This window comes from Prinia subflava, chromosome 5 (assembly GCF_021018805.1).
Source record: "Prinia subflava isolate CZ2003 ecotype Zambia chromosome 5, Cam_Psub_1.2, whole genome shotgun sequence".
Classification (NCBI taxonomy): domain Eukaryota; kingdom Metazoa; phylum Chordata; class Aves; order Passeriformes; family Cisticolidae; genus Prinia; species Prinia subflava.
Genome location: NC_086251.1, coordinates 22,793,587 through 22,812,204, shown reverse-complemented (window position 1 = coordinate 22,812,204; position 18,618 = coordinate 22,793,587). Strand labels below are relative to the sequence as shown.

General features: G+C 40.6%; 1 protein-coding gene across 2 annotated transcripts in view; it reads right to left on the bottom strand.

The window, feature by feature from the left end:
- The window catches only part of EXT2 (exostosin glycosyltransferase 2), a 71,872-nt gene extending 53,254 nt beyond the window's left edge, over nucleotides 1-18,618 (bottom strand). Inside the window, exons 1-8 of one of the 2 annotated variants that reach the window (XM_063398356.1) lie at nucleotides 18,479-18,612; nucleotides 17,691-17,800; nucleotides 15,962-16,521; nucleotides 15,700-15,789; nucleotides 10,825-10,941; nucleotides 7,294-7,489; nucleotides 3,808-3,947; nucleotides 3,069-3,162 (exon numbers count right to left, since the gene is read on the bottom strand). In XM_063398356.1, the coding sequence (XP_063254426.1) occupies nucleotides 3,069-3,162; nucleotides 3,808-3,947; nucleotides 7,294-7,489; nucleotides 10,825-10,941; nucleotides 15,700-15,789; nucleotides 15,962-16,497 (1,173 nt within the window). In that variant the 5' untranslated portion in view covers nucleotides 16,498-16,521; nucleotides 17,691-17,800; nucleotides 18,479-18,612. Of the gene's footprint in view, nucleotides 1-3,068; nucleotides 3,163-3,807; nucleotides 3,948-7,293; nucleotides 7,490-10,824; nucleotides 10,942-15,699; nucleotides 15,790-15,961; nucleotides 16,522-17,690; nucleotides 17,801-18,478 lie in introns of both variants that reach the window. The other variant, XM_063398357.1, reaches the window with a different exon arrangement.

Genomic DNA, 18,618 nt, shown 5'->3' with positions numbered 1-18,618 from the left:
TGTAGAAAACAACAATCCCAGAGAGATGTAAGTTTTATCCAGACTGCTATTAACTTTAGCAGCTCAATCAGCAGAGGCTGGTATTGATGGTCAAAATGTTGCACTTTCTAAGAGCCATTATATTCAAGAATCTGGTTTTCAGGGACATAGGCTGCACATGCAGTACTGAAAATAAGTATCATTTCTTTACAACTGTGTACACTAGGCTACACGCACAGAAACTATTCCCTTTTGTGAGGACGGACAGGAAACGGGACTGGGAATTGTTGAGAGCAAACTGTTCTGCAAGTTTGAACAATAAAAGCATAAGTTAATATAGTTGATCTACAGAGATCTCAGTGCAATCAGGTATGATGTAGCACGGTAAAATTAATTTTGATTTCCCACACTCAAACTCTGCTCAAATCAATGAATCTCTTTCCCAGTGTATATCATGTACTGTCTAATAAAAAAACTGAGCAAAATAAAATTGTGTTGTAGGAAATCACAGCTCAGGTCATACCAGCCACAGGTCCTAGCAGATGATGTCTCCAAAACTAAAACTCCAGTATTTTATCCTCTTCGTGACAGTGTTATGTCATGTCCGTGATAGGAGTACAAACTGGAAGAAAATGCTTTCAAATACAAGTTCTTATGTAACTTAAATGTAATGACTCCTCTCTATGAGATTTCCTCTCTTCCCCAGATGATGTATAGCTAGAAGTATCTCCAGAAACAAAGAAAAAGAATATGGATAGAGAAAGTTTTACTCATCAAAAGCAGACAACCTATTTCAACTTGAAAAAAAATTATATACAAGGATATGTAGGTGTACACTTATATGTTTATGTCTACATTTTAATCTTAATGTATGATCTCCAGAGAATCTCCTGTGATGAAACACTGTAAAAAAATACAAAGTAATCAACAAAAATTGGCAAGCTAACATTTACAGTAATATTTGTTTTAATTTTGATGTTTTCTAAATAAGGATAAGAATGATAAGACAACCACTGAAACCAATGCAATCAGACAGCAAGGCTCCAATCCCACAAAGGTTATCAGACCCAAAAAGTCTGATAGGTATGATAAATGCACACTTCAGCCAGGAGAAATTCAGAGCAGGGACTTGTTCTATTTGCCTAGAAAAAGATGATCTCATCCATACATGTCAGGTTACTGGTCGTCCACACAGTATCAGTCATTAAATACTTCTCACTGTACTAGATGGCTTGAACACAGAACACCTATCAGCAAGGGAACTTCAGAGACACCTACACAGGGATTTTGTCTTGTAAATAAGGCTGACAGGACATGAAATATATGGATAACATGTTCAAGTATCCTCAATATGCAAACAGAAATAAATTCACAAAGATGAAAGACAGACCTTGTGATTTCATGCTGTTACTTTTACTACCAAAACACACAATAAAGGCAACAAGATGTGAGAAGAAGCTTTAGAAAAACACATCACACCTTCAGTCAATAGAATCATGTTTTCCAATGATGTTTAGTGATGTTTTGAACCCACTGACAGTGACTACCACAAATCATGTATAATCCAACAAAATTCAATCTGAACAGAGACTAGATCTGTATAATGAGCACTAAAATATCATCTATTTTAAGTTAATTTTATAGATTTACAGGTGATATAGATAATGTATATATCACCCAAATTAAGGGGGTTATTGTTGGTTTATTTCATTGTGAATGTTTAGGGAATTTTCTACTTTGTCTTTATTTTGTTGGCTTTTTTTAACAGAATAGTTGCCTGATTTCACACTTTAGTGTTCAAGGTGTCCTTAATGTCAAGTGATTGTCCATAGGTGGAGAACAACATCCTGAAATGACTATTTTATGTTACCAGTGAGACAGACAACAAGAAAATAATTGCACACTTGGACAGACTATTAATATCAGTTTTTAACGCTTTATTAGGCAGAACTCCCTAGTGTTAACATCTCTAAACCAAAAATCACATCTCCAGGAGTTGTAACACCAAGGTTACTTTCTCACCTCCTGGTTTTGGTGGCACGTTGGTGCTGCCAGCAGGCCCCATCAAATTGGTTCATTTGTGTGAAGGCACTAAGGAGAAAGGAGACCCCTGACGGCTGCTATGGTATTTGCAGACTCAGAACAGAGTAAAAACATGAAGCTGGCAACAGAACTCAGGTGTAAAAGATATTTACTTCTAAATTAGAGAGTCTATTTTCTCCCCATATATCAGTATTAATATACTCTGTGCAGCATTTAGCACTGCCTGAGCGTTGTAGTTTAAACTCTAAAAAAATGTCTTGGGTCATTTTTTGCAAGGACCGTGCATAAGACAACTTTGTCACTAAGGTTGTGTAAGGGAATTTCAGACACATGACTTCACAATTCTTGCACAAATTTGACTACAGAAATCCCATGCATCCTGAAAAGTCACCTGAAATCAGGTAGTTAATTTTCTTCTTAAATACCTAGCTCTGACTTCGTCTATGATTTTCCTGATGAGGAACTGAGGCACTGATAAGAATACCGTCTTACCTTGTAACAATATATATTCAGGTACAAGAAGATGTCAAGGATGAAATATCCTACCTACAAATGCACATTACATGCTAATACCCTCTTTACTGGTCTGACAGTTCATGGTCTCAGCTCTTGCAGTCATCAAAAAAGAAAAATCTCTCCCTCAGAGGAACTGACAATGCAGATGAAATATTTTAAATATTTTTGACTTAATGCTCCCCTCACATCTTAAGTGACTAAAACTTTTCTACAAACCAAAGCTTCTTTTGAAATAAACACAGACTACTGAACTTTTCTACTACAATTTAAATACCATGTAGAAAACTGAAACAAATATACACTGTGATTTAATCAGGAATATGTTAATAGATGTCAGTAGGCAGTACTCTTACATTCAGGAAGAGCTTCCATCCCGCTGAAAAGTGATAGCAAATGCTGATGTTTAGCATAAGAAAGAACACAGTTAAATAATAAAGATATTAATGTGAGAGTACAGTGGAAGTTTCTGCATTCCAACAGCTTTCAGAGCAAGGCAGGGAAAATAATTTTAACATGGTATATTGCTTTACCTGTCTTTGCATCTCTTCAATCTGTCGCTGGGGGATACTTTGCAGAATACTGTACATTTCAGGCATCTTCTCTTCAGGGATGACAACAGAAGCCCTATAAGCAAAAAAAAAAGAAAATACGGCAAGGTGAGAAGAAAGAAATTTTACATTAAAAGATGTTGACTGCTTCTCTAACCCAGAATCTTGTCCCACTTTAATAGGATATATTCAAAAGACATAAGCAAAAAGAAAGAGTCTTCTTTCAGTGTAACAAAATACTCTGCAGCAGTTCCTTCCCAACAGCACCCAGCTTGCCCACAGATAATGCCACCAAAGTCTAAACTCCTAACACAGTTACTCAATCACAAAGTAATGATATCTTTCCATCTCAGATAAACTTGGGAATCATGGTACAATATAGGGAATCAGCATTTCTGTGATGCAATATATAGTATATATTTTTCTTAAAAGAGCCTGAATGGAGACCAGTCCTCACTGAATTCAAGCACAAGATTATACAGCAAATCTGTTTTAGAAGACAAAATGACTGGCTACAAGATAATCATATCAATCTCGTTTATTTTCCTCTCCTGTTTTTGATAGGTAATAGATCAAGGGCAAAGGCAGTGTGCATCCTACTCTGTATTTCATTTCCTGTAACCCCAGTACACTTGACTTATCACACAGATTTGACTGAAATCACTGAAGGCAGTGAAGTATCTCAGGCAGTGGTTTGATGTAGAACAGTGAGGGTACAGACCTCTTCCAGTCCAGAACCTCAGAGAAAGGTAAAATGTAGGAGTCAGCAATGATGACTGGGACACAGCCAGCTTGAAGAACATCACTCAGCACAGCCTGTCCCAGGCGGGCTCCACGTAGAACAACACAGAACGTAGACTCCTGTCAACAAATACACAGATGAGGAAAAATAAGGAAATGTTATATTTACATTGTGTGTCTGTATGTACATATGCATTATGTTTTCCTGCCCTTCCCTTCGTAAAAAAAAAAAAAAAAAGTCAAAAGGAAAAACAACTTGCTCTGTGCAATCAATATATTCTGAATTCTTAGCTAATTGAAAATAATTTTACAAGTTATCTTCTAGAGGCTAGGAAAAATCTCATAAGTGAAGGAATGAAAAATGGGCTGGTGGGGCAATTCTGCACTTTATTTTAATGGCCAAACTTTAGAATTTAATTGAGAAAACTCAAGGAGAAAAATAAGTTTAAAACATTTGAAAAGCTTGGCACAACAAGATGAGCAATAATTAGGATGAACTTATGTGAGTATAAACTGTATGGAGCCAAATTTATTTTCTTCTGTTATAAGAGAGTGCAGCTTTGCGGATGGCAGAGAAGTAAGAGATTTCATATCTCAAGTCATTTGACATGTTTGGCAGCATTTTCACAGGCAAATTAAGAAATCAGGGGCTAGACAAAGCCCTCATAGACTTTACAGTTACATAAATTACAATTACAGAACTCCAAGCATAAAGTAGTTAGCAGTGGCTCACAAGAAAAACAGTGATGGATCAAGTAATCCTTCCCAAGTGCAACAGCATTCAATGTATCCCTTAGTTAAGTGAGTAGTAGAATTAAGACCATACTTATTAGACCTGAAAAAACCTATGATTTTGTAGGATTAGCAGGTATAATGGATACCAGGATTACACTTTGACATCATATGCATACATCAGCTAAGAAATACTGATACATATAGGATTCAACACTTAGAGAAAAATAGCAGACTGCACAAATATAAAGCATGAAGTAACTGGCTAAGATTTGCACTTTGCAGAAGAGCACGTTTCCTACAAAAGAACAGGCAAAGAAAGGATATTCATGTGACAGCAATGTTGTACTTCTGGAAAAACAAACCACTCCACCCACAGGTAGTATTGCAGTCCAAAAAGACATACAATTTCAGAAATCTGAAGGATTCGCTTACTCTTCACAGTAACAAAAGACCTCAGACAGAGCAGGGTTCAATCTTGGGCAATGCACTTCCAGTGGTAAGTAAAGGATGATTACTTACCTTAAAAGTATAATCTACAAGGAAGGATTGACTCTATCAATGCTACTTATTCTGAAGGAATGAGGGCAGGAGGAAGGGAGCTTCAAAGATAAAAAAAGTTGTTGCACAAAAGAGTATAATCCATTTACTCGTGTTCACAACACTCAAGACAAAACGCCATGAGTTTAACCTGCAGCAGAGAAGACTTCTTGACTATGTTGCACTCACCCTGTATTTAGGAACTTTAGTTCTCACTGCCACTAGGGAATCTTGCTACAGTTTCAAGATCACAAAATAAATGCTAGTAGAGTTCAGCTACACAAGAGGGAAAAATCCCAAGTCAGTATTATCCCTAATTTAAGAAAGAAAAGTTATGAAGTTGATACAGGGGTTCCCACAGATAAGAAAACATTTTTCCAGCTTGTGTTCCATGGGCTGAAGAAAAGGAGCCAGAAGGCTCAGCAGGGCAGCAAAACATCAAGATGGAACTAGGAAATACATGGGGTTTTGCTGGCTCTTCACTTGTTTCCTGATGCAATCGTAAGGCCTATGCTCATACCCATAGAGTACTAAGAGCCTTGAAAATCTCATCCAAGAGAAGACTGCAAACAGGAAGCATTAACAACCCACAAGTCCAAGAGTCTGTCTAGTAGGACATCTGTAAAGGCAGTGCTGGAAAGGATGAACTGTGATCCAAGTTCCCCTTCCCCCGCTCTTAGACAGGAAGAGAAGGAAAAGAAGGGTGTGGGGAATGGAAGAAGCTGAGAGATGAACACTCATTTTAACCATTGACTCACTAGATCACACAAAGCAGCAGGTGGAAGACTGGTAAGGTCTGGGAGAGACAAAAAAGGAAAAAAAAAGTCCAGATGTGGACACACATGCTCATCTGCCCAGATAACCATTTTTCCTGTCTAGACAAAGGTTACTATAAATACATCTCCTCACATCACCACTGTTATCAGCCAGACATTCCAAAGGGAAATGCAGGGGAAAGTATTTTAACAATCTCGGCATGTGCCAGCTCTCTTCTGAGTTATAAAATCATATACAGCAAGATATAGATATAGATTCCCTGACTTGCTATCCTTTAGCAATTCAGTCTGTATTTCAAGAAATAAAGCAAACAAGGTGTTTTTTTTTACTTAAAGTTTAGGACTCACAGTGACCCTTTCCTCCCTCTCCTCCTCCTCCACATGGAATTTTAAACATATTTCCTACAAAACATAACAGGAGGGGTGGAAACTTTGCCTTCCCCCAGCTTGTTTGTTATTTTACTATCATTTGCTGAAGTTCAAAGACAGATTATAAGCTGGTGGCCGCAGACAGAGCACAGTGGCCTATGGTATAACTCACTTCACCACACTGTGTGCCAAAGCACCTCTGTTAGTGAACTGCCAAGAGACACAGGGGTCTGAGAACACTATCTAGTTTTATCTTCACTGACACATCAAAAGGCCTCTGGAAGTTGGGCCAAGGCCATGAAACACATTTCACCTAGATGTTTTCATAGCTGCATGCTGACAAGCCTTCCAGCTAAGTCTGTCACAGCTACACAGACAGTTTGGTACAATTTAACTACTAAGCTGCATAGAAAAATCCAATCTGACTTACTCTTCTTAAATGTAACACTCTTTTTTTGCCCCAAATATAAGCACATAAGCTCTTTAGAGTTCATCTTAACCTTCTATCCAATTGACAAAGCCATCTTCACTTCCAAGCTTCATCTAGCAAGGCCTAGGCTGTCATAGCTGAGAAATCAATTCTAAATTCATGCCTGCTGAAAGCCCTTTTGCCAGCTATTTCAGAAGGTGTAGATTCCAATGTTCCTCTCCAGTTCTGAAGTGAGCAACTTTATACGCCTCCAAAAGTTTTTCCTCCTGTTCCTCCATTTTAGCATCCCATTGCTGCTGGATTTAGCAGTATCTTGGTGTAATTTTTTCAAGTTCACGTGACACTGTCTGGTGTTGCTAAACCACCATGACCAGTCTCATATAAGCATAGTCTACATATAAGTTGGAGTACATGGAGGTTTTGGCCCTCTTAAAAATAAGGATAAAGTTAGGATATAATACTCAAGCTAACATAACAAATTATGCAGTTTTAAAACATATCCAGCACATTAATTAAATACAAGGAAGTACCACTGCTACTACCACTGCCAAACAGGAACAGAATCGCAGCTAAGACAGACACAGCCAGGAAGAGAAGTCTGCAGGACAGACAGCCTCACCTGAAGCACTTGAGGATAATCAAAGACCTGATTCTTGTAGCAGCGTTTGCGGACAGCAGGGACCCCATCTGACAGGTTTGTGCACTTGTCCAGGATCAGCACTGACTCCCCATTCTCAGCCTGGAGAGCCTCCAGCTCCAAGCGGTACTCTGGGTGCAGAGCCATTTGAGAGGACAGAATGAAATACCTGCGAGGACTGAAAAACACAGCCAGGTTACCTGACAGCACTGCAAGTTTATTTCCAGGGTGCTCAAGAACACATTTCCTTCCATCCTGGAAAAGCAGAGCAAGACTAACTAAATGTGGACATGCTGCCAAGACTGTATTTTCAGACAAGGCTGGAAAGGGTAATGATGAAATATAATTAAGTCTGGGATAGTAAGTGGCTCAACATTACTTACAATTCTGAATAAATTTGTACTTGATAAGAGTGCTTATTACATTAGAATAGGCACTTGCATTATTACTTCTATTATAAACTTAAATAAACATTATTTAGCTGCATTTTAAGTCAGCCTGCTACTGATGCCAAGATTGTTTGTACTTTTGTTTGGTGCTTGTGTACTAAAATAAAGTAGATAGGACACTGAGTGCTTCTAGTTTCTCCTCTCATATATGTTCTCATGAATTGTAATTGAAAAAAGATGCTGAACTGACAACTCAGTATTTAGTATTTGGCTTCTTCAGTCCTGATATGGTGACAGCAGCAATAGAACAAGCTCATCTTTTTAACTGTGACTCAATTCTGTCCCTTGGGGCAATATAGAGGCAACATTTCCAAGCAAAATTGAAGGTCTATATGGTGTATGTTATCCCATACACTCTCAACTCCTACCATGTTCCAAAACCAGGAATATTTAAAATGTTCTGGACATTTTAAATACTGAAGTAATTAACACTGGAGGTAAATCACACAGGAATACACGCTCAAATTAGGTGCTTGCTGCTTTAAAAAGTTATACTAATACTGGAAAATAGCATGCCATATAATTGTTATACTCATCTACTTGGGTTTCCTCTTAAAACAGGTCAGCTAAAGTCAGACTGCTCCATCACACCCCAGTGAAAGGAACACACATAGCGAGTGAGTGCCCTCATGCTGCCAAAAGAACACAGGAAGCACAAGGCCTGTACTTAGGATTCCAGTTCTACTCCACGTGATGCTATCTTTAATTTACAGCTCTGAAAACACACAAACACACACACTTTATAAAGTCAGACCTCTCCTGCTGCTCTTCTCACCTCTTCTACTCATTTTCATGCTGGTCACTTTAGTTGCTCCAATTAACAGATGCATAGTATTTTTTTTAAACATTCTTTCTCACAAGTCTCCAGCTGCTACCAACTTGCTACCAGCAGAAGTGGATTTTAAGCAATCCAATTAAAAAGGCGAGTAAATCTAACCCCCTCAGTTCAGCTCAATAAGAGGTCTTAAAAAAAGGAAATAGTGATACACATGAGTGATAATAAATATATATAACCAACTTTTAAAAAGTGGGTTTGTGTATACAAAGTGAGTTTGTTTAAAATCAAATTTTGCCTTGAAACTGTCACTCTAAGATACTCAAAATCGAGCTTATTGCTACAAAAGAAAGTATATGCCATCTCCCTCCCAAGAAACAACACACTAATGTAGTGTGATCCTGCACAAAGGATGTAGTCCTGCACAGAGCAGGCGAGGCTGGGAGCCCATCTCACTAGTAACGCTGACTGGCCACTGGATGGCACTCCGGACACCAGGCTGCCCAACACAATTTAGAAAAAAAAAAAAAAGCAGTTTTGGAAAAGGAAATCTCCAACACCTTAACTAAACACAAGACGTATTTCTCTCATCCGACCCAAAATCAGACACAGAGTTTAGCTGACTACACGGACATGAACAATATGACTGCTTCTCTCTTTACAAAATGGTTCTGTACATGCTGGAGCCTATCATCACATTCATGCTCTGCAGACAGAAAAAACAAAGTATGCTTTCACTCTGTGTCAGAATGTAGGAACACTTGAGACCTCCAAACAACCAACTGGGATTCAACCAGATCGCTGGCTGGCCCAGGGGCACCACTAACGGGACATAAAGGGTGTGAGCAACGCAAACCACTGCTGCACAAGTTTGTTTTAATTGACTGCATTATCATACTTGGAGCTGCCAAGAGCAGCAGCAAGAGCACTGCCCTTACCAGAAAAGACAACCAAACCCAAAGACCAAACATTTTTCTATCCAACAGAGACCGCATTGTTTCAATCAGTTTTCAATTTTGAAAATTCATATTCTCTACAGAACACTGTAAGAAGAAAAGGACCTAAAATTCCAATATTTGTAAACTTGATCTTCACAATGACAGATCATTGATCCCCATTGCCTCTGACTGCCCATCTTTTAAACCACAACAGAAGTAAGACCTTGTTCCAGTGAAACTTTTCCAGCTGTGCAATTAGAAGATTTATGAAATATAAAAAGAACAGCCTTCCATAATTAGTTAAAGCATGTCTTCCAGACTTCTACCTCCTCATGTTCTAAAGACATGAACAGATTAGAGAAGCCACCATTGCCAGGGTAGTTCATTTCAATGGTTAATTACAGGCTCTGAGAAAATCAGTGTTTTATTTCCCAACTGTCTTGCTTTACTTCCAACTACAAGCTTCAGGGAGGGGAGGGTTCTGTTGTTTGGGTTTATGTCTTACTCCATTACTTTAAAAAAGAAACAAATAAAATCAGTGTTCTAAGCTCTGGATGTATGTATTCCCATAATCACACATACAAGTTTTCATTCCTCTTTTTTCATGAGCTTAATGACAGGTCAGATACAAAGCGTGGGTGTTACATCGGGCTGGTGACCTGTCACAGTGGGGCTCCTCAGAGCTCCAGCTTCGGCCCTGAGCTCTTCCTCCACGTTTTCATAAACAGCTCAGGACTGGAAGGGATACTAAGTATGCTTGCCAGCAACAAAAATCGGGAGGAGCTGTTGGCTCCCTTGAAGCCAGAGAAGCCCTGCAGAGAGATCTCCACAAATCAAAGGGCTGGGCCATCACCAGCAGTATGAAGTTGAACACAGTGCCAGGCTGCCCCTGGGACAGGGCAACCCTGGTTGTATGGACAGAATGGGAAACAAGAGGCTGGAGAGCAGCCCTGTGGAAAGAGACCTGGGGCTCCTGGCTGATGGCAAGCTGAATACGAGTCAGCAGTGCCACAGCAGCCAGGAGGGCTAACCCTGTCCTGGGGTGCATCAGGCAGCAGGTCACAGGCGGGGATTGTCCCACTCTGAGTACTCTGCACAGTTTGGGGCATCACAATATAAGAAAAATATAAAGCTATTAGAGGGAGCAGTTGGCAATTGAACCAAGACCATTAGCACTGGAACCATCAGCACTGAAAGCATGATCTACCTTAAAATCAAGAGCTGTTAAAAACAACTCTTACAAAATTGCCCAAGCTCACCATGAAGTTAGTAGCTATATTTATATTTCATAATCATCATTACAAAATACGATATTGAATATACTTTGCCCAATTCATGGGAACTACTTTACCCTGGTCCTCTTTCTGGCAGATCTACTTCTCCTGACAATGGGCTGTACACAGGAATGCTGACATCGTAGCCTTGCCGGTAAGTCCAGGTGGAGAAGCCTCCACCAGCCAACAGAGCTCTGGAAAATACAAAAAAGTAAGTTTAAACTGAGAATGTATAACATTCAAACTCCAGCAATTCACTGCTTGTCATTACCAGAACAAGAAGACGCATGCTCTGAGGTAAGCTTTTCCCTCAGCATTTGTCAGTGGCATGTTTTCATGCTGGTTTTAGGTTGACTTTCGTTTTTGTGATCTTGGTTTACTGCTAAATTGGATCTAGTCACCAACAGAGCGCTTACAATTATATATGATCACTGAGGAATGGATCATTTTTGCATTAATGTAGGGAAATCTAATATATTGCTGTCACTGTTGCAATCTGCAAGCTTACATATCCTAAGACGATTTCAATCTGAAGAAATACATTTTGAATTATTTATACTAGTTAAGATACTCTTTGATGACTGTACTAAAAATGGGGTATAGCACAACTTTCAAAGTGTTCAAAACAAGCTATATTTCAGATACAAATCACAGTACAGTAACAGTATTTTAGCACCTTGCGGTGACTTTAGACATTTCATTTTCCATCCTGAAAAGAAGTTATTTTCAACTGTATTTTCAAAGTTATCACATTTGTGAAATTTATTTCATTTTTATATTACACAAGAATTCTATAAACAGAAAACATGAGAACAAGAAATCTGTATGTCATGACACTAAGTTCCAAGAGTAGAGGTTGCTTGGACACTGTATGCTAATAATCAAGGACTGATAAACTAAAATGCAATTCAACCTTACAAAAGGATGACCTGCATTGTGCCTTTTCCTTGATGGGACAACCTTTTGCCACACAGAAGTGCTTTAAGAAACAGAAGACAACAATGTGTACAGAAGAAAGCAGTATATCATATACAATTCCAGAAAAATAAAAGGTTTACTACAAACTCCTATCACAAATCAAGCCTCTTTGAAATATACTAGGAGAGGACAACAGTTTTTCCATTGCCATTTCATGTCCAGTGACCAGATGGCATCAGAAACATATCATCCTTGTTCCAAAAGAAGCTCAGAGTCAGCATCTTTTGTGAGACATCTCAAAGAGCTGCTCAAACTTTCAGTCCTTTATCACTCAATAGGAGGGTGTGCTATACTTTGAGTTGCTTCTCAGATACTGGCTCTGCTTAAGGTACCATATTTCTCAATTCCAGTTTGTCTCCTTCTCTGTGGAAAGGAGCAGGACACAAATACATTACTAGAGAAGGCACTAAAGAAAGGATCCTGAGGAGCTGTACCATTATTGCAGCTATGATTACAGTTGCAAGCCTTACTGTCACAGTTCAGAACAGAGCAGGCACAGGTCTCATCAGTAATCAGAACACACAGGAACAAAAAGTCCACATGAGACTGGAAGAGGCACCAACAATCCATTTGCTAATATTCTTGTTTTCAGATATCACTGAATGAAATCCTTGGTAAGGTGTTTGGAGAAGCAGTTTTCCACAAATGTTAGACAATAGATTATCATTATACTGAATTATCACCCAAGATTTTTCCCATCAGAACAAGACACTCTGGATGAACACCAGTATGTTGTGCCTCTTCTAATACCCATCAGATGTTCCACAGGGTATCTCACTGCCTGCTCTGACCTGCAGCACAACTGTTCAGCGTTCAAACATCATGAAAAAACTTTGCCATAAATGTGACTGTTCATTCAGAACATAAACTATGATAGAAGCAAAAATCAATTGGAGAACCAGATTAAATTAAGCACATGCTGAGTTTATAAATTATGTTCCAAATAATTTCTAATTCCTTTCCAATGTCCTCCATCCGCCTGCTTTTGGTGATGATACAACACTGCTATGACTAGGTCTCACCATTGAAGCTGTATGTTCCATGTCTTGTCCATATTCAGTTACAAGAGAGAAAAAAATTGGCTTGGGTGTTACTGTTCTTATACTATATATCTCCCTTCTCTTTTTTTTTACAGCTCTCCCCCCACCAAACTGGGAAACCAGAACCAGATTGTTTTAATAGGATCCAGTGAAAACACAACAGCACCTCATCAGCCTTGAGAAAGCAGGTGTGTGTCACGCAGACTTCTACTTAAATAAACCCACAGGGAACCAACACCAGCTAAGTAATTCCACTTGGATGTTCATTGCACAGTGCATTAGGAGAGTAGGAATATTAACTCCTAATGTACTCAAGACAAATAATCTTTAAATTGTACTGATCAGCAAGGAATGACTGTCCCTGAGCAACTTTTCACCACTTTTCAAATATTGATCCTTCTTTCTCTCCATGAAGTGCTCCAGCTGGCCTGTACTCTAAATGTTTCTGTCCAGCTGCCATCTGCAGCAGCTTTCTGCCAAACTTCACAAGTCACTGAACCCAATTCACGGACTGAAACAGAAATAAATGAAAAGTATCTTAGTTTCAATTCTACAGCACCAGAATAGCTTTGTAAAAGAAATCCTTTCAACCTCATCATTGTACCAAATCCAACAGCACTAATTACCAGATAATATAGAGCTTATCTTTTAAGTTTTATGGCAGGATATTATATATGTTATGGCAGCTAATACTAGCAATATAACCTCCATGCCCACAAAGCGTATTTTCACCCTTGAAATTATGGAATAAAGCACTTTTACACTGTCTTTGGTAATTGGAATTAAAGATTTAATAAACAAACAACCTCTTAGTAAAGTACCTTAGCCAAGAACTTTTCCAGATGTAAAATTATTATATAACTGAACTCCCCCCTGTGTATAAGGTCTTACTTTACCTGGATCAATATTCTGCAGCAAATTAATAGAACAGGAGTCTATTAAACCTCATGATCCACTACAGTTCAACTGTGTATGATCTCTCAGACATGTTGACTATAGAAGGCAGGCCACACTCCCTGTGCAAACTTCACAAATATTACCTGTGTATTTCAAAGTGATCCACAAACTCCCACAAATGCAGTCCTTCTGGAGCTGACATGGTACAGTTCAGACAAGTCATCCAACTGAACTCTGACAGCATGCCTTTATTTTGGCCAGCAGCTTCTCACCCTGTGATGCTACAAACAACATTTTTGTGTGTCTTTCATACTTGGTTAACTACCCATTCCTAGCACTTTTAGACATTCTCAAATTAAGAAAACACACCCACGTCACTTGTTCCATTAAACATGAACCAAGAACTCCAAAAGTCTCCAAAATCATACTGAAAGCTCATACTGCATCACTCAGGTGTCCCCAGAACTCCATCTACATTCCCACCTTCTTTCCCAGGCCCCTTGTCTTCGCACCTGTAACCTGTAGAAGAGGTTCTGCACATCAAACAGTCCAACTGTTGACTGCCTACAAAAAGGAATTTCCACTTTTTTTCCATCCCAAGCACCGTTACTGCCTCTCTTATGTACTACAGCTTGTGATCATATAGCTGTGGTGGACTGAGTCAGATTGGCAAACTACAATAGCTGAATGCCATAAAACACTTAAGTTTTTACTTAAATTACTCAGTTTTCCATGTTAGCATGACAAATACTTTGGAGAAACACCTACCAAAATAATAGGCTTCCTGCCTACTAAGCCAAGGTATGCAAGGCCAAATGTAAATGGAGATTTGAGATTTAAAATTTATTTTAAAAATAAAAAGTTCTGCTGCATATCTACTACATTCAGTTAATAAATTCACTTCTTTAGTAGACACGTGTCCATAAACATGCAGTCCATTCCACTGTCAAATGAAAATTCTCCTTAAGTATAAATCTAATAAATGCAAGTATTTACTAACACATTAACAGACTTGTTTACGTAAGACTGATGCTTGACTGCCCTCTCCAGGCTAACCCATACATGCAACATGTTTCATACAGAGAAGGAAAAAACGAAAGCCTTACTTCACAGTGATGTAATTACAATGAGCAAATTTACTCTTGAAACACGTGCAGAAAAAAAAATCTGTTCCAGTACTGGAGGATGTTTTAAATTGTCTTTGCTGCAAAGAAATCAAGATACACTTCACAGACAATCATCTTAGCAAAGATTCCATATCTCAGGCAAGATTTCGTTAACGTTTCACAGAAGAAAGTTAACTTGGACATTCAAGAAAAGCAATGGTTACAACGGATCTAACTCAGGAGAACTAAGCACACACAGGCTGATGTAGAAACATCTCCAGTATTGGTATCACCTTCCTCTTATTCCAGTTTTCTTTGCCTTACAACCTCCTTTCCTCTTCCAAAACTAAACCATTCTGCAAGCAAAAATTGAGCTCAGAATGTATGCCTTTGAAGTTCCTGGCAGATATTTTTAAAGCACACTTGCCAGAGAATACCTAAGAGCATTTGTCCAATTACTAATATAGTCTAATTATTAAGATAATAAAAACTACTGAAATTCATCATAGTTTTGCAAGCTGAGCAGCTGCTTTCAAAGGCCCTTGAAGCACCTGACTTCTATCAGAAAGCTGCTGCTACAATCACCTTTGAATTTCTAATCTGCATCAAATGGGACATTCTGTAAGGCATTCATAAGCAGTTACACATCAGCTCAAGATTCTCCAACCTTACAGCAAATCCAAAAGTTAAAAGCAAACTGTCAGCCACACCCCTTATAAAATTAAGGATGGAGCTAAACTATCAGATTTCAAAAGTAAACACCTCTTCTGCACAAGGCTTTACTTTCCTTTTTTTGAGAAGCAACCAAGTCGTACTCTAGCTTTGTAAAGGTTAAGGAGCACATCCTTTGCTATCAATTGCCCTTCTGAGGTTGTTGTTTCTTCAGTGGCATTTAAATCCAGATCTGTCCATCACAGAGCACAAGACATACCTATCTCTAGGAACATCTAGGGCAGTGTTATAATCTGGTGGTCCTCCAGGCAGCATATTGAAGAGCAAATGATTTGTGCCTCGATCCCACCTACAGCAAAAGAAGAAATAAACAGCAATTAGAAAGGTGTTCTCTACATATAGACAAGTTCTGTCAAAACCTTATGCTGGCATTAACTCTCTGCATTCTCCCATCCTGCATTAGCCTTCCTTTTTTTCCCTTTGTGCTCTTTACATTCACACCCTGAAGAGTGAGCACATACCTGGATAACTGTGCCAAAGCCTGAGCAGTCTCTTTGATGCGGAGGGCGTTCTGGTTGAGGACGTCTATGGATGGCACAAAAAGGCAGGCCCGGTTGACATCGTCCGTGTAGAACTCACTGTCGGAGATGGCCGTCAGCAGCTCATTGTATTCCCTGGAAATGGTGTTGCTCACCAACGTCCCATACTCATCCACATACTTCTTCAGTGAATAGATGTACACCTTGATTTTGTTCTTGGGATTGAAGCCACATCTGTAGACATCGAAGCAGGTGTGCATCCTGCAGCTGAGGTCTCCCCGCTCAGGAATGGGGCTATCAGCAGGAAGCTTGACCACAGGCACATCATGGACGCTGCGTTTTTCAACGGTCCAGTCACTGGATGATTCAATGGAGTGAGGCCAGAACTGGAACATTCCTGTGGCAATTAGGCCAAGCAGAACTATGGAGAAGAGAGTGATATAATAGATGCGATGCTTGGTTTTCATCCTTGGGATGAGGGCCGGACCCCGGGTGTTATATTTGGCCGAGGCACACATAATGGAATCAATTATCTCTTGTCACTACAAAACAGAGAGAGGGGTTTCAGGATGAACTCCAGAAGAGATACACAGTCATCACAATGCAGAGAAACATGCAGTTACTGCTTTCAGGGAAGGGTCTCTGCCTCAGCAGATTGCAGTAGGCTTTCTTCAGATGCTCCCAAGTCGCACTGGAAGGCAGAATCCCAACCGGGACTGCCACTTGGCAGGCACCAACAGAGGCTGACCTGCTGGGCCTGCCTGTGATGAAATAATGGGGGCCAATTGACAGCCACAAGCCAGAAAAAGGCACAGCTTGGGCACAGAGAGGGACAGAAAATCTCAGACACTGCAGAAGTGGTGAGGCCTCACAGGTCCCACTGCATCTACAAGAAAGTATATTCAGAGGGAAGGCTAACAAAAACCAAAATGCTTATCTACAGAAGAGAAACAACCTGGATACCCGCAAAGGCCCTATAACAGGGCTGCACACAAAACTTAGGACCATGATACTGTTTCTAAGGTAAAGGTACTTCTAAACTGAATTCCATAGGAGCCCCACCATATCTGATTAGAAGGATGGTAAACTACTTCTGGAAAGAAAAAGGAATGAATTTATCATCTTTATCAATGTGCCTTGTGGGGCATAAAAGTGAGCTGCCAATGCAGCCACATTGAGAAAAGCATTTAAATAGTTCACTATAGCATGAACTACAGTTGAAATGAAAAACATAATATAAAGTATCACAAACTACTGTCATCTTTGATATTTCTTACAAGGTCCTACACACAGAATTGTGGTTCCTGGAAAAGACAATTTACATTAACTACAGACTGAAAAACCGGCAAGCAACAACTTGCTTGGGTTTTCAACTAAAACTTTCATAACAAATATATTCAACCTGAACTCTCCATAATGAGAGTCTTTTAAGAGTAGCAAGCACGTTTTCCAGGAAAAGAATGTGAACAGTATAATTATATCTTATTCTTTTGGACAAATTGTATGTTTTCTTGCTTTGTGAGCTAGAAATAACGTCTGACATAGCAACTGTCCAGCAGACAACAAATATGAATAAAAGAAATACTAATGAATGAAAGAAGCATTGATTTCATTATTAATCAAATGATGTAACAAATTGAATTATGTTTATTTTGTGTTCTTAACAAAAGACTGGGATGAGGTGGCTAATGTATGACTTGACTGTACTTACACACGGTAGCACTAAAATAATCTCAGATGCTAATAAACACTCCACTTTTAACGGCTCTTCTCATCTCTTTAGGTCCACAATCTGATTCTGGAGGAAGCTTCTAAAATCTCCTGTACAAGGCAATACATGTCATGCTGTTACCAGGACAGAAGCCAGAATGCTACATTGCTATCAGCTTTACAACTAAAAACTTTCCATATGTTTCCGTCTGGTAACCACGTCCTTTATTCCCTCTTCCTGACACAGCACCAGCACCAGCTACGCGATGACACAGGTCGCGCTGTGCAGCGAGCACTTCAGTAACTCGGCAGATCCGTCCAGACCTGAGCCCGGCTGGAGGAGCCCTCAATGCAGGGCCCCTCTCCATCCACGGACACGTTCTCTCTTGCACAGCACACAGTCCACTCGGCAGCTGCGAGCACGGCACCAGCAGTACCCGCACTCGGAGTGCTGCAAGTAACGGGAGCAGGACGCGGCAGACAGAGAGGGGGCAACACCAGCACGGCGCGCAAGGGCCGAGGCACGGCGCGGCACGGCGCAGCACGGCAAGGCACGGCACGGCAAGGCACGGCACGGCAAGGCACGGCGCAGCACGGCACGGCACGGCACGGCGCGGCACGGCACGGCGCGGCGCGGCACGGCACGGCACGGCGCGGCGCGGGCCGCCTTCCGAGCGACGCGGCGTGCGGGCGGGCCCAAGCCAGCCCGGAACGCGGCCGGCAGCAGCCGGGCCGCCGCGTCTCCCGCAGCCCCTGCTCTCCCGCCCGCCGCCCGCCGCCCGCACTCACCTCCGCCCGCAGTCGCCGGCGCTCCCGGCCGCGCCCCGCCCGCCGCGGCCGCTCCGCGCGGGGCCCGCCCGCACCGCCGCCCCCGGCCCGGCCCGGCCCGGCCGGTGCGCAGGCGCGGCCGCCGGCCCCGCGGCCGCAGC